The sequence below is a fragment of the Cynocephalus volans genome, chromosome 5 (genome assembly GCF_027409185.1).
Source record: "Cynocephalus volans isolate mCynVol1 chromosome 5, mCynVol1.pri, whole genome shotgun sequence".
NCBI lineage: Eukaryota > Metazoa > Chordata > Mammalia > Dermoptera > Cynocephalidae > Cynocephalus > Cynocephalus volans.
Genome location: NC_084464.1, coordinates 46,063,529 through 46,084,518, shown reverse-complemented (window position 1 = coordinate 46,084,518; position 20,990 = coordinate 46,063,529). Strand labels below are relative to the sequence as shown.

Below are 20,990 nucleotides of genomic sequence, written 5' to 3'. Positions count from 1 at the left end.
TAGCAGGAAAGATTAGGACATTGAGGACTCCTTGTCCAGGTCTCAGTTTGCTCATCTGCCAAATGGGGCTAATCATGCCATCCATTGTGAGGACTGAGGTGGAGAACCTCAGAAGGCTGATTGAGGCACATTGCATGTGTAAAGATTTGTTGCTTGAGCGAGGGAGCTGTCCATTTATGGTCCTGGCCCCACTCCCACCTCGCTGTCTTTCCCAGCCAGAAAGCCCGTCTGCCCAGCTCTGTCCCAGCTGTCCAGTGACCCGGAAGCCCCCAACTCTTAGGCCCAGCCCACTGCCCACTGGGCCCCTCATCCCCGTAACCAGCTTAGCGGCTCCTGTGGGGATGGGGAGGCAGTCAGACTGGACTCTCTTTCCTCTTTTATTTCTGTAGACGCTGCCACCAGCCCGAGCAGCAGCGGCATGGGCAGTGCTAGCCCAGGCCTGAGCAGCGTGCCCCCCAGCCGCCTCCTGCTGCCCTCCGACACTGTGTTGCGGACAGGCCTGGAGAAGGTGGCAGCAGGGACGGTGTGTCCTGAGACACGGGACTGGAGCCCCAGCCCGCCTGCCACACCCGAGCAGGGCCTGTCTGCCTTTTACCTCTCCTACTTTGACATGCTGTACCCTGAGGACAGTAGCTGGACAGCCAAGGGCCCTGGGGCCAGCACTCGGGAGGAGCCGCCTGAGGAGCCTGAGCAGTGCCCAGTCATCGACAGCCAAGCTCCAGGGGGCAGCCTGGAGCTGGTGCCAGGCGGGCTGAGCCTGGAGGAGCACTCACTGGAGCAGGTGCAGTCCATGGTGGTGGGTGAAGTGCTCAAGGACATCGAGACAGCCTGCAAGTTGCTCAACATCACTGCAGGTGAGCCCCTCTCCCCACGCCCACCTCCAGAAGGGGGAACACAGGTGGAGGGAGAGTGCTGGGGTGGGTTGGGGCATTGCTGGACGGACTCTGGCCACATCTGCCCCAGCCACGAGCAACTCCAGGGATGTTGGCACCTCTACACATACATATGGTCAGCCCATAACACACAGCAGCTGTGAGCCTCAGCTGGGAAGGTCCAATCCACCTCTGCCCCAAGCGCGGCAGCCCAGTTATCCCACTTGGTAGGTGCTGGATAAAGTGAATCCAAGCTCTACACCATCTGGCCCAACACCTCCTCTTAGACTCATCTCTGCTGTCAAATTGTTCCATCTGCTCCAGCCATGCTGGCCTTTTTGCTGTTCCCAAAACGCTCATCTCAGGACCTTTGCACTTGCTGGTGCCTCAGCCTAAAATGCTCTTCCCCCAAATATCTGCTTGGTTTGTCCTTCACCTCCCTCAGATCTTGACTCAGATGGCACGATCTCCCCGGGGCCTTCCTGACCCCTCTATTGAAACTGCTGCCCATACCCCAGCCTCCTATGCCTTGTACCCGCTTTATTCCTCACTTAGCGCTCACTCCCATCCTACAGGCTGCGTAATTGATCTCCTTGTCTTGTCCCCTACTAGAAGGTACACTCCACAAGGGCAGGGATTTTCATTTGTTTTGCCCATCATCACATCCCCAGTTCCTAGGATAGCACCTTGAACGTAATAGATGCTCAGTAAACAGTTGTTGAACAAGTTCAATGACAAGCACTTCTCAAACTGCCAGGCCCTGTTCTAGGGCTGAGGAATTGAGGGCTGACCACAAAACAAAAGTCCCATGTTCATGGGGCTGACGTTACAGTGAGGGAAACAGATCATAAATGGATAGATAAATGTGTCACTGGTCTGGTGGTGGTGAGGACTCTGAGGACTAGGGGACATTAGGGGGCTGAGCATATGTGTGTCTGGAAGGTGTGGTTATGGAGCTGATGCTGCGGGTTGAGGGGCTGCTGGGTCCCCAGTCCCCTGTCCCTCTGCCTGTCCCTCTGTCATCACTCCAGCTTTGGGCAGGTCTGACTCATCTCCCTCAGTCTTTGGGCCCTGGCATGTGAGCATCCCACACTCTGTGCAGCTTTCATATGGGAAGGAGGGTCTTCACACATCCCTCGGGCCCAGCCCCTGCCCCCCAACAGCCCCAGTTGGTGTCCCCATGTGAAGCAGATCCTGCTGATGCCCCAGTCCTCCAGTTTCCCAATGCCCATGCCAGCTCCACCCCAGGATGTTCTCCCACAGTGCTTCTTCCCCCATACCGGCCGGGAGGGGTGTGCTCTCTGAACAATGGTGACAGAAACAAATTGCTTTGACCTCAGGGAGGAAAATAAGTTAGGGCAGCCCAGCCTGCAGGTCACCCAGCTGGGGCATTGGCTTAGACCAGGGTGTTCACTTGGAAGCCCCACTGTGACTATGCCCACCAGCCTGGCCCCCACCTGTGTGCCCTGCTGGGCTCACCCCAGAGCAGCTCCCCAGGGGGCATCTAGGACCTAGACAGTGACTCTGCTCCTGGCCTCTGAGGCCTGTAGCAGCCCCTAACTTCCTGTGCCCTGCCATTCACTTATTCAGCAGTGTGCTTTGAGTGGCTATTATGCACCCAGCCATTTGTTAGGTGTTGGACAAAGGGATGGAACTTTCTGTGCCTCAGTTTCCTCATATGTAAAATACAGGGGTAGCGCGGGGAGAGGGTTGAGGTTGTAAGACTAATTTCTGGTTAGGTTTTTCTCTGGTTCCTTGAGGGGTTTGGGGAAGGCAAAGGGTATCTGGGAAAAATTTCAGGTGATTCTGCCTTAAGGTTACTGTTCCCTACAGGGCTAGGGCACCCCGAAAGGTCCTTTGGAGGGGCTGGAGAACCTGAGGCCTGGGTGAGGTGGGGGGTGCAGAGGCCCCAGCCTACCCTGCCCTGAGCCAAGTTTGTTTAAGGGCCCTGGCCTTACAGGACTCCTTCCCACCCACCCCCTTCTTGGATACCTGCCTCCTCAGGGTCCCTCAAGGCCCCAAGGAGTGCATGGTCCTGGCCACAAATTCCATGGGTGCCCCATCACAGCAGGGCGGGCCATATTTGGGGTGGTGCCCTCAAGCAGCCCCAGAACTGAGGGGTGTCTCTTGCCCAGACCCTGTGGACTGGAGCCCTGGCAACGTGCAGAAGTGGCTCCTGTGGACAGAGCATCAGTACCGGCTGCCCCCTGTGGGCAAAGCCTTCCAGGAGCTGGGGGGCAAGGAGCTGTGCGCCATGTCGGAGGAGCAGTTCCGCCAGCGCTCTCCTCTGGGCGGGGACGTGCTGCACGCCCACCTGGACATCTGGAAGTCAGGTGGGACATGGCATGGGTGGGAGTGCCCCTCCTGCGATCCAGGGGGGACGGTTAGGCCAGGATGTCGACCGGGAGCTTGCCCTTCACTGGGGTAGCAGCCCTGTGGTCTCCACTGGGACTCTGTCCTGAATCTCAGCCCCAACTGCAGCTGCCTCCCTGGATCCTCACCAAGCCCAACCCACTCCCAGCCCTGGTCAAGGCCACAGAACTGTAGGACAGAGCACGTGAGAAGTTAAGAGGTGGAAGTCAGGCTGTGAGGACGTGGGATGTCAGAGCCGAGGGCAACCATGGATACTGTGGAGTCCGTTTTCCTTTTTCCTTTTGATTTGTTTTTACTAGAGAAGTAATGAGGTAATAAACGTGCTTGATTTTTTTAAAAGGCCGTCATGAAAAACAGTGTAGCATGGACAGTAATTTTCCCTTCCACTCCTGAACCCCAGCTTCCAATCCCATCCCTAAAGGCAACCACTATTACCAGTTTCTTGGGTACCTTTCCAGGGAAAGTCTATGCATGTTCAAGCAAACATGTATGTAGTTCTAACTTTTTTTTTAAACATAAGCAGTACCAGCATATCAGTGTTCTGCACTCAGCAGTGTCTCTTGGATATAATTCTCCATGAGGCTGCATGCAGCTGCCCTATTCTTTTTAAAGCCTGCATGTTTATTTTTTATTTTTTATTTTTTAAAAATAATTCTATAGTTATGAATATTCAATAAGATTAAATTAAGCTTTGGTTTATTTTATTATTATTATTAATTAATTAATTAATTTTATTTTACTTCTTAATATACATTGTAGTTGATTTTCATGCCCCTTTACCCGTTCCTCTCCCCTGCTTCCTGCCCCCCCCCATCATATCTGTTCACTTGACTTAAACAGTTCAAGGAATTTTTGTGGTTACTCTCTCTTCTTACCCCCACACCCTTGATTCATTTTTGTGTTTATTTATTTATTTTTAGCTCCCACAAATAAGTGAGAACATGTGGTATTTCTCTTTCTGTTAAAGGCTGCATGTTTCAGTTGTCTTGATCTCATCAGGCACCCCAGTGTGTGTCCTGCACAGAGCCGGGTGCTTCGGAGGGTGCAGTGCTTGCTCCAGGAGTCAAGGCCCCTGCCCTTAGGGGCCTGGGATGAATAAGGAACACAGGACCAGTGCCCTGCCCCAGCCCAGGGCCCTTGCCAGCAGGTGCTTAGTGCCATGCTGAGAGGCAGGTGGTGATGTGGCAGAAGCTGGCTGCCTCTGCCCCCTGTGTTGGTGTGTGGGTGGAAGAGATGGGGAGGGGGCTAGGTGGGGAGCTGGAGGGGATGGTAGTGCTTGGTGAACTTGGCAGCTGGAGGGCCGCAAGCCTGTTTTTATTATGCCAGGCCCTGAGTGCAGTGCTGTACAGACTTCATCACCCTGAGTCCTTGCAAGACGTCCCAGGCCTCATTTCACTCTGAGGAAAGGGAAGCACAGCCAGCACCGACATCTGATGTCCTTAATCTGAACAACAGGGGATGTATGCAGGGTCTCTAAGGCCCCTCCCAGCTCTGAAATCCAAAATTTTCTTCCAGGAAGCAGCTTCTTGTAAACAACTTGCCTTCCCAGATTGGCAGGAGGCAGGCAGCCATAGGGGAAACCCTCAGCCTCAGAGGGGCCTCTTTGGTCCCAGAGTCCCACCCAATCGCCCTCCTTTCTCCACCCTTGGGCCTCTCTTTGGTCCCCAACCTGCTCTCCTTGCCCCACAGCTGCCTGGATGAAGGAGAGGACCTCATCTGGGGCTATTCACTTCCGTGGTGAGCTGGGACACGGGCGGGAGGGGCCTGGGCCCCGGGGTCTGGCGTAAAGGCGTGGCTGCCACTGAAGCTCCCCACTTACCGCCTCCCATCCCCCTCCCTGCCCCCCAGCCTCGACCAGTGAGGAGAGCTGGACCGACAGCGAGGTGGACTCGTCCTGCTCCGGGCAGCCCATCCACCTGTGGCAGTTCCTCAAGGAGCTGTTGCTCAAGCCCCACAGCTACGGCCGCTTCATCCGGTGGCTCAACAAGGAGAAAGGTGAGCGGGTGCCCTGTGGGGGGTGCTGAGGTTGTGGGGCTCTTACCGAGTGCTGGGCACAGGCCCGTCCCCCTCTGTGCCCTGAAGCCAGACACGCATTTGCTGGAATGCCCCAGGGTCTGTGTGCAACTTGTGTCCACATCTGTCTCCTGGCCAGACTCTGTCTTATTTAGGACCCTCAGCACCACACAGCGCCTGGAACATAGTAGGGGCTTAAAACGATTTGTTGAGGGCCGACCCCGTGGCGCACTCAGGAGAGTGCAGCGCTTGGGAGCGCAGCGACGCTCCCGCCGCAGGTTCGGATCCCATATAGGACTGGCCAGTGCACTCACTGGCTGAGTGCCGGTCACGAAAAAGACAAAAAAAAAAAAAAAAAAAAAAACCATATGCTGAGAATGGAATACAGTCTTTGCCCTCAAGACATCACAGCTTCGGGCCGGCCCGTGGCTCACTCGGGAGAGTGCGGTGCTGAGAACACCAAGGCCTCGGGTTCGGATCCCATATACGGATGGCCGGTTCGCTCACTGGCTGAGCGTGGTGCTGACAACACCAAGTCAAGGGTTAAGATCCCCTTACCGGTCATCTTTTAAAAAAAAAAAAAGACATCACAGCTTCACTGGGGAGGCTGATGGTGTCCAACTAGAAATACGATGCAAGCCACATATGCAATGCTAAATTTTCTAGTAGACACATTAAAAAAATTTTAAATGGGGCATTCAATTTTAATAATACATTTATTTAATCTAATGTTATAAATTATAATTTCAATATATAGTCGATATAAAAATTATTGAGATATTTTACTAAGTCTTAGAAATCTAGTGTGTATTTTACACATATCTCAATTTGGACTAACCACATTTCAAGTGCTCAGTAGCCACATGTGGCTGGTGTCTACCATATTGGACAGCACAGGGCTAGATGGTATGTGTGTGTGTTTTGAAAAAGGCTCAGAAAAAAAAAAAAAAAAAAAGAAAAAAGAAAAAGGCTCAGAGACAAGAAACCTGGGTTCTAGGCCCCATCCTGCCATAGTAGCTGTAGGTGCCTGGACCTCAGCATTCTTATCTATAAGATGGACTAGATTCATTCACCCAACAAACCTTCACTGAGCACCTACTCTGGTTCCAACTCACTCAACATTATAGTGTCTGAGGACTGGAGAAGGCTCAGCTGCACCCCATCCTTGAGGGACCCGCAGTCTTGTAAGAGAAATAGCAGTGAAATGAGCTGACGTGGAGAGAATTTCAGAGCTGTGATGGGGCCGTGGGGGCAGAGGAGATCAGCTGTGTCTGGGCCCAGCAGGACTTCATGGAGGAGATGACTCTAGGGCTCAGTGTGAAGCATGGACGTGGAGGGGTTAGATGGGGGTGGTGGAGCAGATGTTCCTGCGCAGGGTGCAGTGGCTTTGGATGTGTATTTGAGACTGAGTGAGCCAGTCTTCAGGGACAGTGCCACGATGGAGTTCTAGGGAAGGGAGATCAGAGAGGGCTGGGTGGTCTGGGAAGGCTCCCTGGAGGGGGCATGCCAGCCTGGGCCTTGGCAGAAGGGTTCAGAATGAGAACTGAGGCTATTAATATTGTAATAGCTTGTCCCAAGGGACACTTCCTCAGGCTGCACTCTAAACACTTTCTGTAACAACTCAACAACCCATGGTAGTCACTACAACTCCCTCTTACAGACGGAAAAAAGGAGCCTCAGGTTCTAAGGGAAGCAAATACTCAAGCCCAGTCAGCTCGGCTCCAAACTCGCTCTCTTTCCACCACCTCACATGAATGAATCCTGCCAGAAAGGGCTGTGCAGGCTGCAATGTCAGCAAATGGCAAAGAGGTTCTTTCAGCCTTGGGAACTACAAGGGCACAGGCAGCAGGGGGCAGGAAGGGGGTAATCTTGCCAATGAGCCGTGGGCACAGCCAGGAACTGTGCAGGGCTTCTGAGTAGGGTATGCAAACCCCATGACAGGAGCAGAGGCTGGCAAGGGCCAGGCCTGCAGGGCCCCAGAGAACCCACTAACGTACACAGGCTCACCCTGCACCAGCTTTGTGACTCCACAGTATTCTCTAGCATTTACTGGGCTGTGGCACATGCTTTGCACATTTCTTTAACCCTCAGCACAACCCTGGAAGTAGGTACCATGGTCCCCACAGCCTGACCCCTGCCCGGGCAGAGGGGGGCCCAGCACTGGCTCCTGTGGTTCTCCACGAGACTGACCTGTTGGTCTTGGTCTTTATCCTTCTTGCCACCCCCCCACCCCCGCTTGCACCGCTGCCTCTCTCTGGGCCCTCCTGCTCTCCAGGTATCTTCAAAATTGAGGACTCTGCCCAGGTGGCCCGGCTGTGGGGCATCCGCAAGAACCGTCCCGCCATGAACTACGACAAGCTGAGCCGCTCCATCCGCCAGTATTACAAGAAGGGCATCATTCGGAAGCCGGACATCTCCCAGCGCCTCGTCTACCAGTTCGTGCACCCCATCTGAGGGCTGCCGGACAAGCCCAGGGTCTGAAACCTGGCCTCGCCAGGCCTCCTTCCTGCCTGTGCTGGTCTTGGCCAGACTCTGAGCTGGGGAGAAAGGACAGTCTGCTGGCATTCCAAGGTCGGGGAGGGGCCAGCCCACCACTCCCAGGGATAGAAATGAGCTCCCTGGGGACCCAGGGCAGGGGTGCTTCCTCCTCGGACCTGACTGCTCACACACAAAGTCCACTGGAGTCTGGAGGGAGCCAGGGTTGTTCTCAGTGTTCACCGCTCCCTGGGGAAGGGCCGCCCTCCACCCAGCCTCCGACCCCAGAATTCCCAGAGCAGAGCCTACAGAATGACAATGACGTGGCTAGGCCACTTGCAGTCCAGCTCTCTCTGCTGCATCCTCCTGCCACCACTCTGCACCATGCCTGGCGTGGTGTCAGGAGACATCTGCACCCTGACTTGAGGAGCCACGGGTGCCCCCGGGAATGGATAATAAAGATACTAGAGAACTGACATGTCCCCAGTGTCTCTGCAGTGAGTGGTACAGCCTGGAGGCCCAATGGTCAGAAGTGGTTGTGGTCACAGGAGACTTCCTGGGGAGGTGGCATTGAGCTGAGCCAAAGGAAAGGGATAATTGATTGGCAGAAGCTCATGGGAGAGTGGCAGTAAGTCCTCAAGGCCAAGGGGGGCCTGGAATGGCCGGCCACCTCATCATCCCCACCCTGGTGTGGGCTGAAATACAGGAGACAGGCCTGGGGCTGAAGAAGGTCCACGTGCGGGACTGGAGAGAGGAGGCATTCTCCACGTCCATTTGCTCCATGTTAGAGCAGGGCTTTGTGCCTGGGATGGGCCGGGGGCTGACCCTCCCGCAAGGGGGCCCAGAGCCCTTATCTCTGCTTGGCCTGCTAGGGGAGCTGGACTTCACGATGGGGTGTGGGAGAGGGTGGGTGCTTTCGTCCCCTTCGTGGGACCCTGGCTTTGCAGTCAGAAGGATGGAAGAGAGGTTGGCTTATTTGTGGTTTCTCTCTCCTGAAGACCTCCACGTGCCATCTGTGGATCTTGAGCCCTGTGAGCGGGGTGGGAGAGCTGCCTGCGCACGATGGGGAGAGGGTGTGCATCAGTGTTTGTGCCTGTGCTGTGGGAGACCCAGACCCACCGCCCTCTCTCTGGGCAAAGCAACTCACACCTACTCCCCTCCTACTTCTCCTACATTTATTCACCCAATAATGGGTGCCTCCTGAGGGCCTACTACGTGCTAGACGCTTTCACTGCTTTTTTGTCATCGACCTTCTCAACAAAACTATGAGGTAGGGGTTACTCCCCCACTTTGCAGATGATGAAACTGAGGCTCAGAGCAATTGAGTGACTTGCTCACAGTCATGCAGCTGATTAATGTTGGAATCAGGAACTGAACCCCCACCAGTATCTCCCCAACGACAGGGCTCTCTCTGCCCCTCATCATCTCCTGCTTCGTGACTGGTCAGCACAACCCTTAGCCTCTGAGGCCAGGCTTCCAGGACACAGGAGGGGAAGCCAGCGGCACCCAGACCGCCATGGGTTAAGTGTTGCCCTGTACTGCCGCTTTCTGCCCCCAGCAATTTTATTGTCTTCAGAAGAAAGTTTACTCCAGGCAGTGAGCAAACAGCACCTTGGCATCTGTCAGCTGGGACTGGACCAGGAGTGGGCCCTGCCCTGGGCCTGTGCCTCACTAGGCCCCTGCTGCTTCCTGCCCCAAGGAAGGGGGCAGACTGGGACCCCGGCCAGAAGCAGGCTCAGCTCTGCTGAACTGGTTTTATCTCCAGCCAGCCTGCCCTGCCCCCAACTGAGTCCCTGGAGCCACTTGCCTATATGTCCCCAGCTGGGTCTGGTCCTGGAGAAGCCTCAGTTCTCGGGTGAGGGCTGGGAAGGAGGATGGGTAGGGGGATTAGAGGCTAGGAGTGGGGAGCTACAGCAGCTCCAAAAAGAGGAGCTATGGGAGGGGGGTCAGGTAGGGCAGCTCCCTGCACACATACTCTTGGCAGGCACACACCCATCCAGTGACACCTGTGAGCTGGCAGCAATCTGCAGGTTCCTCTTCCTCCTCTGCACACCTCCCTGTTGGAACCCCACCTGGCCTAGGTATTCCCTGACCTCTGTCCACAGGACCCTGCCTCCAGGGCTCCCCATAACTAAATGGAACAGCCTGTGCAAATAAGATAACACAACCTTTTGTCTTCATTTGAAGATTCCTGTTTGGCTAAACCTAGGACTTCAAATAGAGGTGGATTTGGGGGAGGAAGGGAGATGGGGTGGCAAATAGATTCAATCCCCATCTCAACCTTTTCTCCCTGCCCTGGGCACACGCTGAGGCTGGGGGAAGTTGTGGGATGAAGGGCTGAGTGTATTTACCTTGAGCAATGGGTCTGTGTCAGGCCTCTGCCAGGCCACCACGGCCAGAGGGGCCTTAGAGAGACATTGAACCAGATGGGGGAAGCTGAGGCCCAGGGTGGGGGTGAGAACACAGTGAACTGAGGGTAGAACTGGGACTGGACCTGGGACTCCTGCCCTGCCCCAGGAGAGATGTAGCTAGGATTGGGGTGCAGCTGGGGTAGGGGAGCTAGAACGAGGGCTGGGCCTGGGTCTGGGCCTGTCAGAACAGGTGGGAGCCCAGAGCTCTGATCTTGCCCACTCCCCTTAGAAGGTCTCCTGGAGGATCCCTCCCATGTGTCCCACACAAAAATGCCTTCAGAGTCAGGCAGGATACAGGAAAGTGTGCCATGTCCCAATGTCACACCACGGGGAGCCTGGGACTGTGAACAACCAGGAATCACAGGCCTCAGCAGTCACTTTTAGAGTTCTGCTTTAAAAAATCAAAACCTATTTGGGAACCAAAATCACATTTGAAACATGAATTTGGGACCCTGAATGCCCCAGCTCTCCTGGTCAGTGCTTGTCACTATGTACACAGAACCCAATAAGGCAGAGCCTCAACTATAACCCACCCCTGTACAGACCCTGGAAGGTGAAGGGACCAGCCCTCAGTCCCCAGCCTGTTGGTGGTCAGCCAGGACAGCATCCAGTCCTGCTCAGACACTGCCTCCTCAACAGATATCCCAACCACGAATAGCTCTCAGAGCGCTCGGAAACCCCCGAGACTGAAGACTCATGAGACTCAAGATGACAGCATCCAGCCAGGTTGACACAGTTCTGGATTTTATCCACAGTCATATAATCACAACTTGTATATATATATATTTGTATTTATATACCTTTAAATTACACAATCATATACAAAACAGGTGCATTGCTGAGACCACAGCACTTCTCGGAGTATCACAAGTGTCGGAACGAATGACGTCAGGAAGCCTAGGGTGGCAGACGGTGGCGGTGGTGGCGGGCGGCCCGGGCTCCTCTCAGAACCAGGCCGCGGAATGGTGGTTAACTGGGAACGAAACACACTACTCACTGAGCCCCGCCAGGGTGGGCCCGTGCAGCATCGAGGGTGCGGGCAGGGGCTACAGGAGGCAACTGTGGGCATGGGAAGGGCGTGGCCCCCACTCTTGTTGAGTGCCCTGACACCAGCACTGACAGGTGGGGCTGGGCCCCCAGAGCTCAGGGGGACTTCCAGATGGGAAAGCCTCCTGCTCTGGGGTCCTGAGGAGCTTGGGGACTGAGAGAGAGTGGTCCAAAAGAGGGTCAGGAGGAGTTTGCTCTGAAGGGATGGTATTTCTAGTCCCTGCTCTGGAGTGGGCAGCTAGAGCGCTCAGGGGAACAGGCCTGGGGTCCAGCCAGGGCTGCAGCACCTCCCCAGGTGCTGGGAAGCCGCTGGCACAGAGAGGGGGAGCCCAGGCCCCAAGATGCAGATGTGCCAGCTTCCTGCTTTTCCAGGGTAAGCAGTGAGGAGCAGAGGCCCCCAAGTCCACCTCCTGCCTGAGAGAAAGGCTGGAGAGGCTTTTGTTCTGGAATTGGGGGGCTGCCAGCTTCCAAAATCTTGCTTCAGGCTGTGAGGAGTCCAGGGCACATCTCAGGCTGTAGCAGAGACCCAGAGACCAGACAGTGATAAGGAAGGGGATGCTGGCAGTGGAGGGCGGGTAGTGGCGGGGAGGCCTGTCCCTGGGGTGCCATTGCCTCTGGCCCTGACAGAGGCCTGCCCCTGCTCGGACTCCTGTCAGAGTCTGTCAAGATCCTCCATGCCCACATGAAGGTCAGAGCCTTGAGGCTGGGATCTACTACCTCCTAACCGTAGGCTGTTGGGAGAAGCAACAGGGAGCAAAAGAGGACTGATGGGTGACAGAGGGGCTCGGGCAGCACACTCTCTTTACCTGGAGGCCCAGGAGGCCAGGTGATGCAGGAGGGAGGAGGGTGTCTGCAGTCCAGAGGCCTAGAAGTGTCATCGGCAGTAAGCAAGTCTCACCTGGTACTGCAGGACTTCTCAGGTCCTCGCTCAGAGGTCCCCAGAGACTTCTCTTCCAGCCACTCCCCAACCTCTTGGGGTCTTGTCCAACCCTGGTCTGCTTCCCATTCCCCTCCCTGCCCCCACTCCAGTGGAAGAGGCTGGTACCTAGTACCCAACAACACCACTTTCACCAGCAGAGGGTGGCCTTCCCCCCGCTGCCAAAAGTCCTTTAACTGTGACCCAGGTTTGGAGAGATGGAGAGGCAGCCAGCAGGGGGAATACTATGCTAGGTGCTGGTGGGACAAGGAAGAAAGACATGGTGAGGTGACCATCCTGCTCCTGAGGGCCAGGGCTCCTCCTTCCTGCCAAACTTGGCTGCAGGCTTTCCCTGATGGTCCCAGGCTGGAAGCTCCCATGAGTCCCAATGTCTCCCCAGGTAGGCCAGGGAAGGGGACAGAAGGATGGTTAGGCCAAGAGCCTTGTGGGCACAAGGCTTGGTCTCATGGAGGCTGGTGTTGAGCCCAGTGATTCTATAGTTTTGGATGGACATGGAGGTGGGTGTGTGGGCAAGATGCCCTCCTCCCCAGGAAATGGGAGGAGGCTGCTACTGTTGCTGGCTTTGCCCTGGGTTTTGGAGCCCCCACCCCATGCCAGAGGAACTTATGAGAGGGGGTGGGGTCTCTGCAAGTTACTGAGGGCATACGGCTCTGAGGAAGAGCCTAAGCCCAAAGTGCTAAGAGCTGGAGAGAAGGGCCCAAACAGCGTCTTGGTCCCTAGATGGGCCTGGATGGGCAGGTTGGCCTGGGCCAAGGGTCTGCTCCCTCTTCGCTCACCCTCCTGTATCCCAGTTCCTTCATGTCTAGAGACCCCTGGAAACTTCTATGGGGGAGAAGGGTGACCATTCCTCCTCAGCCCCATCGGTTCTGAGAGATGGAGCTAGGAGCAGAAAGGTGCTCCCCAGGGCAGAGTGGAAGACTAAAGACTGGGAGGCCTCCCTTCTTGGGGTCTGGAGGGGAGGCCTTTGAGAGTAGGGTGCTGGTAGAAAGGGAACAGGGTAGGGGAGGAGGGTGATGTTAGGAAACCAGGCCCAGAGAACAGGGGCAGGTGCTGGCAGCCTGGGGTGGGGTGGAATGGGGGAGTAGGGCAGGAAAGAAGGGTCCAGGAGACATCTCTCAGGGCTCAGGAGACTCTTTGGTGGAATCTAAAGAGCAGGTGTTGTGATGTTGGGCTAAGTCCTAAGACCTTCACCTACCCTAGGGCCATCACCTCAAGCCCCACCACCCTGGCCTCCAGGTGGCCCTGCAAATGCTCTGTCTCTTTGTATTTTCTGTTTTGTTCTGTTTTGACTTTTAAAAAAATAAAAGCTTGATCGGAAAATATGTCTGGAACTCTATGGCGAGGGGAAGGAGAGGAGAGTGGGAAGGAAGGGGAGGGGCTGGGCAGAGTGAGGGGACGTGGAGGCAGCCCAGCAGCTAGATGGCCTCCACGTAGTTGGCGGGATAGAGGCCCAGCTGCCCGCTGTCCAGCCGCCCGCGGCACCAGCCCTGCTCATCCTCCTCGCCCAGCTTGGTGAGCTCGTCTCCTGGGAAGGCGGACACAGGGAGGAGCCCGTTGGCAGGAGCTCAGAGAGAGGGCGGCCCCTCCTCTACACACTAACTGCTGGGTGAGCTCGCCAATGCCCCCCTCCCCATGACGGCCCCAATGCTCCAACTTGTTTATTTGGTCTTAGATTCTGGCCACGGGCCCCGCCCCTGAAGACCAGCCCCAGTCCTACCCCGACTTCCACCTGCTGCCCCTGGCACATACCGCAGCCATCACCTAATCTGGGTTTCCGTCCCGCTCCCGAAGCCCAGGCCCCGCCTCCACCCTATTCACAGGTCCAGACCACGCCCCCAGGCCAGCTCCGGTCGTGGCCACGCCCCCATACCAGGCCACGCCCCCATCCTTGCAGCTCTGTCCTCAGGGCCTGGCCCTCCCTACCGGCCTTGAAGCTGAGCTCGTCCTGCTCTTGGCCGTCGTAGTCGTAGAGCGCCCGCACGCGCACTCCCTTGGCATCATCCTCGAAGGGGTTGGCACCCCCGTTGGTCTCACTGCCCCCGAAGGGGTTCCCGCTTTCGTCGTCGGACCACTCAGTGGCATAGGGCTGGCCTCTGTCGTAGCTGCTAACGCTGAGATGCAGAGGGAGGACCCAGCTTGAACGGCCCCCGGCCTTGGGTTTAGAGCTGCCCCTCCTCCTAAGCAGAGCTCTGGCCCCAAATTCTACCGAGGCTGGGGCAGGAATTGGCCGCACAGGAGGGGGTCGTGAGCCAGTGACCCTCGTGAAGTTTCCTTAAACAGATGTGAGGCAGGGCCATTTGCAATATTATTCAGCTCGTGAGGGAGGGGGCTGAAGAGGACTCCTGAGAACACGTGACCCTTCTGAGATGGGAAATGCCACCTCATTGTTAAGAGCGAGGATGCTGGAGACAGACCTCCCAGGCATCAAGTTTACTGACAAGCTACATGATCTTGGGCAAGTCACTTAACCTTTCTGGGTTCCAGTTTCTCCATCTGTAAAGTGGGAATATTTACACACTGCCCAGAGTGACGGGAGGCTTGAATGAGTTAGTATATGGAAAATGCTTAGGAAAGTGCCTGATACACGGTAGCTGCTCTAGAAGGAACATGGTTACTACAGTCTGGATCATTTCTTCTCTCCTGAGGCAAAACTCAGCTGCCCTAGTGTGTAGGTCCCTCTGGCCCCCAGGAAGCTCCATGGGAGGCACTCACCTGCCACGGTCCCCAGCCTGAGATGTAGACTCTACTGCCCCAGTGGCATTAGTCAATGTCACACCCTCTGCTTTCTTGGGCTGTTTCTCCTTCTTGGCAGTGGTGTGAGGGAGGTCTGGGTTCCACTCCTGGTAGGGGCCAGTGTAGCAGTCAGGCTGGGGGGATGTACCCAGAAGCCCCTTCCAGACTTTTAAGGCTCCCCTTCCCCATCCCCACAGCCCCTCACCTCAAACTGGGGCCAGTTCATAGGCATGCCAGGGCCACTGGTGCTGCGGAACCATCTGAGGTCATCCTGGGCATCGGCGCCCCGGATGGCCTGTTCCAGCTCACGGTACACATGGATGTAGCTGTGCACAGGGGAGATGGGGGAGGTGAAGGGCACAGATTCACCATGGCCCCTTCCTATCTTCAGTGAGAGTCAGAGCCCATTCAAGGGACCAGGACACTGGGCATGCTCCCCAGCTATGAATCAAGTGGGCTTTCCAAGGGCAGCCCCAGGCATGGCCAGTGGGCTCCGTTCTCCACCCCACCCCCCCTTAGGCACTCACCCATCCCTCCAAGCACGTTTCTTGGGTACCCAGCATGTGTCAGCTTGCACCCAGGAAGCCACTGTATTTGCAGCCTCTTCCCTCTAGATCCCCACAGCTCTGCCCTCCTCTTTCCGTTACTGTAAAGTAGGGCCTGGAATGCCCTGCACATGCCCTCTGCTGGCTGTGCCCATGCACTTCATGCCCCGGTACCTGCTATTCTCAGCAAGGTTGAGGTGACGTTTGATGTCCAGCAGCACCTCCTTGAGGAAGACCAGCCGCTTTTCCTCAAATTGCTGGCACTGTTCAAAGACCTGCTCCATGCTCTCCATGTACTGGGGTGTGGTCTTGCCCACATCTTCCAGCACCTTCTCGTACTTCTCCTGTGTCTATGGGCACCAGGTGGAAGGTGGGTGAGACTCACCCGGCCAGCCCTGCAGCTCCCAGCCACCACCCACTCCAAGGGGCCCCCAGAACCCTTCCACCCCGTCCCCAGCCCGGCCAGCACCTTCTGCACATCCTGCTTGCACTTGTCCACTTTGTCCTGCAGCTTCTTCTGCTGCTCAGGTGTGACCGACTGCTCCGTCTTACTGTTCATCTCCCGTGTCATGGCCAGCTTCTCCTCTTTGCAGGCCAAATGGTAGGCCTTCTTGGCTGCCTCCAGCTGTGGGGAGGGCGAGCAGGGGGACCGGACTTCTACTTGTGAGCAGGAACAAACGGTCGCTCCTCAACTCCTCCCCGCTGCCCACTCCCCGGGAGCTGTGAGCACACACTCTGAAGAGGCAGAAGGGATTTGGGGGAAGTGCCCCTCCATCTGTGGATGTTTCCCTGCATGGCACTCCCTGCCGCCCCTGCAGGTACCCTCTTGTTAGGCAGTGCAGTGCCCGCCCCATCTGTCAATCCCACCTGCCCCTCTGGTGTCTTTCCTGGGGACAGTGCCCCTTTTTTGCCCATGGGTCTCTTTACCCACAGGGCACTGTCTGCCTACTTGTGGATATTTCTTTCTGGAAGGCAGTGCTGCTCCCCTGTGGGCACAATCCTGGAGAGTAGTGCACTGCCCACCCCATCTGGAAACCTCTCCCTGTCATCAGCACCCTCTGATCAGACTGTCCCCCTGAGCTTGGCCACCCACCCTGCCCTATCTATGGCAGCCACCCCCTGGTCACCTCCTTCATCTTCTTGGCCCAGGGCTTCTGGGCCTTGCGGAAGCCATCTTCAGCCTCCTTGGTCTCCTTGAAGCCACCCATGATCTGCTTGTGATAGGCGTCCTTCTGCCAGTTCTTGACCTTCTCCAGGTCCTCATTCAGCAGGTTGTTCTTCACCTCCTGGTGCAGTTCGCTCACCTTGTCTGCCTCCGTCATGATGGCACCCCAGGCCCGTTCCAGGCTGCCATACTGTGGGCCTGAGGGACGGCAGTGGGTCCCCATAACTCATCCTCTCCTGACCAGAGGCCCCCATCTTGCCTCCTTTCCCTGAGGCTTTCCCCTTCCTTCCCAAGGCAACAGAAATGCCCTCCTCTGCCCTCCCTATCCATCCTCTAGGGCCCAAGTACAGCCACCACCTCCAGGAAGCCTTCTCTGACTGCTCTGTCCTCACACACCTCGCCCTGCAGCCCCCACTGGATTCCTTCTGCAGCACCTTCCTCTGTACCTACTCTTGATCTTCCCCGTCAGCTTGTGAGCCCCACAGGGGCAGCATGGACCCTGTGAGCTCTCACAGCCTAGCACAGCACCAGGACACAGTAGGCGCTCCCAGAATGCTAGCTGAATGTAAAACTGAAGAACCATGTGGTGCTGATAACACCAAGGTCAAGGATTTGGATCCCTACACCAGCCAGCTGCCAAAACAAAACAAAAAACTGAAGAACCAGCTGGTGACATGCCAGAAGGCCTCTGGGGACCAGACATTCCACATTCATTAATCTGTGTACTGGCACCAACTCTGTGCCAGGCGGTACAGGCCCAGCCCCTGCCCTCATGGGGTTGAGAGTCTAGCGAAAGAGAAAAACATTAACAAATATATGTAAACCTCAACTCGAAACTGTTCTAGATTACAGGAATCTAGAGTCAGGACAACTAGATGCAGTGTGTGATTCTGGGTTGGATCCTTGACTAGCACAAACCATTGGTATAATTAGCTGATGGGCCATATTATATATCCTGAATTTGATAGCTGAACTGTGGTTACATAAGCAAATGTTCTTGTTCTTAGAAGATACATGCAGTGTTTAGGGGTGAAGGGGGGATAATGGCTCCAACTTACTCTGAAATGGTTCAGGAAAATATGCATATGAATAGAGAGGCAGTGAGAAAACAAAGCTGGTGAAATGTCACCATCCCGTGAATCTGGGTGAGGGGTATGTAGGAGATTGCTGGACTCCCAGTGAGACTTTTCTCAAAAGTTTAAATTATTCAAAAGTAAAAAGGAATTTTCTGTTTTGCTCTTTGTTTTTAATCCAACCTAAAGTTGTACCAAGTAGAGTTGAATGGGGAGGTCTGGTCTGGTCTAGGCGCGAACAGCTCCTGAAAAGGCCCTGTGGCTACGAGAGCAGGCAGGGCGCAGCCAGATGGCTGGGCTCGCTCCCGGGACCCAGGCCGCTTAGGGCCTGGAGGGTCGCGCACGGGGGATCACCTTTCTCGATGAGCTGGCGCCAGCGCTTGGCCCAGTCGGTGAGCTGCTGCGCGTACGCCTTCTCGATCTTGGCGCGCTCCTGCACGCAGTTCATCAGGTCGTTGCACAGGCGGTGGCCGTCATCGATGCGCTTCACCGTGCGCTTGTAGTTCCCCACCTGGCGGCCAAGCAGCGAGCGCGGCTGCCGCGGCTCCCGGCCTCCCCGGCCGCCCGCCCGCCGCGTCCTGCAGGGGGCGCCCGCCGCGCCCAGCCCTATCCCTGGCCCGCCGCCTCCCGCCGCTAAGCTTGGGGGCTCCCGACCCTCTCAATTTCAGAAGCCCCAGCACCCCGCATCAGACTCCACCATTCACACGCACCCTCACCTCGCTTTAAACAATTTCCTCGCTGCCACAAATGCAGAAGGATTTTTATACTTGGACTTGGGCTAGAATAAATTATTCATTTTGTTTGTGTGAGTGAAATCTATTGTATTTATGTAGAGTCATAAGCATTGAGTTGAGCTGCAGCTTTTTGACATAATATTATGTTTTGTAGACATCTCGTTAAACGCTTATTTTAGGTTTGGCAGTTTTCGTTTTGGGTTTCAGAAGCCAATAGAAAATTTCCCCCAGGTCTCAAATATTTCCAGAAGCTCCTGAAATGCCAGCTTCTGGTCGTGTCTCCACCTCTGCGTCAGGGTGGGGCTCCAGGAGCTCACTCCACTGCTCTGTGTGCAACGCTTGCCCCCTGCCCACCTCACAGGGTGGGGGGTGGGGAGCAGCTGTGAAAGGCTGTGCAAACTGTAAAGTGCTGCACCTGCCTGTGTGAAGTGCCAGGAGTCTGAGCCAGGTCCTCCGGAACAAAGGGTCAGGAGAAGGCTGTTCCTACATTGTGAAATGCCACAGGATCTCTCTGAGGGCTGCCATGGAGGCAGAGGGGCTCCAAGCTCAGTGGGTACTAGTCTTACCCCACTTCATAGCTACAGCTGCCTGTTGGACACCAAGGGCTTTGGAGGGGCCCGAGGGGCTGGGGAGCAAGGCCTGAGGTCATGGGGCAAGTTGGGGAGTGGGGAGCCTGGGCATCCACACAGCCAGGCTATCTCGTCCCCAAAACCTGGGGAGCATCAGAGCCTCACCTCCCAGAAGCTGTCGGTGGTCTCCTCTGGAGCCAGTGAGGCCTCGTCGTAGGAGCCGGACATGGTGTGGCCGTTGGGGGACAGACAGGTGTGGAGCTGCGGTTAGCAGGCTGGGCTGCTCAGGCACTAGCAGGGCAGGAGAGAGATCCCTGGAGATGAGGGAAGCACCCTCACGTCCATTTCAGGCCTGGGGCCCCAACCCACTGGAGGGACAAGGGCTCTATGGGAGGAGACTTGAGCTGGGATGCTGCTGCCTGTCCAGGGACTAGCTTGCCATCCCTAGGGTAACCCCAAGATTTGCTCTGCAGCACCCTCGTGCCCACCACCCCATCCCTCCCCCATACCTGCTCCTTCCCTACTCCCCCAAATCCCTCCTCTAACTCCAGTGTGAGCACTTCCTCTCAGAAGCCAGCCCAACCATAGAAGCCACAGGTCTACAGCTGTTTATGTGCTCCTGGACTCTTGGAGTCAAAAGTTAGGGCCACACAACTGTGTATTTGCCTTATATAAATTTCTGGTTTGCTTGTGAGACACAAACATCCCTGGAAGCCAGCGGCCAGGCTCATCTTTGTGCACATCCTGCATGCCCTCCCCAGGGCCCGGCACCCTGTAGGACCCACTGGGGTTCAGTGAACCCAGCTGGCTTCTTACCTCCAGGCCCCTCCTAAGAGGGGGCTGCTGGGGTCCTGAGTGGGCACCCTGTTTCTCCTCAGCACTGCCCACCTTCACCCAACTGGATCCTTGCATCAGGCCAAAAGACCCAGGTCCCTCCACCCACTGGCCCCAAATCAATGCAGAGCCCCTAGTCTCAGCCCCTGAAACCTACCCCCACCCCAACCTGGAGCCTGGACCCAAGCTCCTGGGGAGGCTGACAGCAGGTCCCCTCCCACCTTCAGCCAGGCTCAGCACCTCCTCTTCTCTGAGCTGCTGGGTCCCAATAAATGAATGCCTTTCTGGCTGCCCTTGTTTCCAGCCTCAAAAGCCCCCATTAGCCGCTTACAAGTCTCCTGAAAGTCCTGGACATGCGGCTTCCTGGCCAACGGGTCAGGCCACCGCGATCTGTGTGAGCGTCTGGGGTGGCTGTGCCTGCCCTGGATCTGTCGGCAGGCATCACAGTTGTCCAATCTAGGCCATGTGCTGCCCCAGGGCCGGCATGGACATTCCCCTCCTCTCTTCCCCCACCCAGGCCTCACAGCCACCCCAGGCAAGAATGGCTCAGTAGTCAGGAGACAGGACTCAGAGGATGAGGGGCCTGGTCTTCAAAGAGGGAGCAGAGTCCAGGCCAGGCCTGACCCCACTGCATGCTGCCAGCCTCCAGCTAGACCCTGCCTCCAGGGGATGCCTCCCTGCCTCTGCATGGCAGCCTCGGGGACTGCAAACCCTGACCATGAGGATACTCAGCGATGGCTGGCTTCTGCAAGATTCAGCCCAAACTGGGGTTCCAGGGTACCCTATCCTTTACCAGCAGCTGGCGCTCAGGGCTGGGGGCACCCATATATCAGGATCCTTGGTTAAGGATTTCACTCCCCCTTGTGGCCTCAGTCTCCTCATCTGTCCAGAGCCTGGTACTCTTCCCAGTAATAACCTAGTATTCCTCCTTGCGCCCCTCAGGCACCTAAAGATATTTCATTCCCTCCCTTTCAGCAAAGCCTCAGACACTTTCCCATAAAATCACATACAGTGGGGGTGGGTGAGAGGGCAGGTGGCTAGATTTCATCAAGGTACATCAAGGTACAAAGAAATGAGTCTTTGAATTTTGCTCTTCTTAATTTGGTGCTTTTCACTCATAAAGCAGTTCTCACTTTATAAGGTACATTTTAAATTTAGATACAGAGCAGTAAAAAGCAGGAATGTTTAATACAGAACTTTCAGCCCGGT

The 20,990-nt window shown here is 56.0% G+C and overlaps 2 protein-coding genes across 6 annotated transcripts; one reads left to right on the top strand and one right to left on the bottom strand.

Annotated features, from left to right (window-relative positions):
• Positions 1 to 418: 418 nt before the first annotated feature.
• On the top strand, positions 419 to 7,712 carry SPDEF (SAM pointed domain containing ETS transcription factor). 2 transcript variants are annotated; one of them, XM_063098490.1, is made up of 5 exons: positions 419 to 854; positions 3,008 to 3,205; positions 4,935 to 4,982; positions 5,094 to 5,240; positions 7,534 to 7,712. In XM_063098490.1, exons 1-5 carry the CDS (start codon positions 419 to 421, stop codon positions 7,710 to 7,712), a joined length of 1,008 nt encoding a protein of 335 aa, XP_062954560.1. The 2 variants fall into 2 exon arrangements, with proteins under 2 accessions (XP_062954560.1, XP_062954561.1); XM_063098491.1 differs by lacking the exon at positions 4,935 to 4,982.
• Positions 7,713 to 13,543: 5,831 nt separating this feature from the next.
• Positions 13,544 to 19,175, bottom strand: PACSIN1 (protein kinase C and casein kinase substrate in neurons 1). 4 transcript variants are annotated; one of them, XM_063097577.1, is made up of 10 exons: positions 19,113 to 19,175; positions 17,999 to 18,155; positions 16,534 to 16,769; positions 15,876 to 16,031; positions 15,581 to 15,756; positions 15,066 to 15,187; positions 14,848 to 14,973; positions 14,715 to 14,724; positions 14,052 to 14,293; positions 13,544 to 13,653 (listed from the first exon to the last, which is right to left on the bottom strand). In XM_063097577.1, exons 1-10 carry the CDS (start codon positions 19,173 to 19,175, stop codon positions 13,544 to 13,546), a joined length of 1,398 nt encoding a protein of 465 aa, XP_062953647.1. The 4 variants fall into 4 exon arrangements, with proteins under 4 accessions (XP_062953647.1, XP_062953646.1, XP_062953649.1 ...); XM_063097576.1 differs by having other exon boundaries at positions 14,848 to 14,968; positions 15,067 to 15,187; XM_063097579.1 differs by lacking the exon at positions 14,715 to 14,724 and having other exon boundaries at positions 14,052 to 14,239; positions 14,841 to 14,973.
• Positions 19,176 to 20,990: the final 1,815 nt, after the last annotated feature.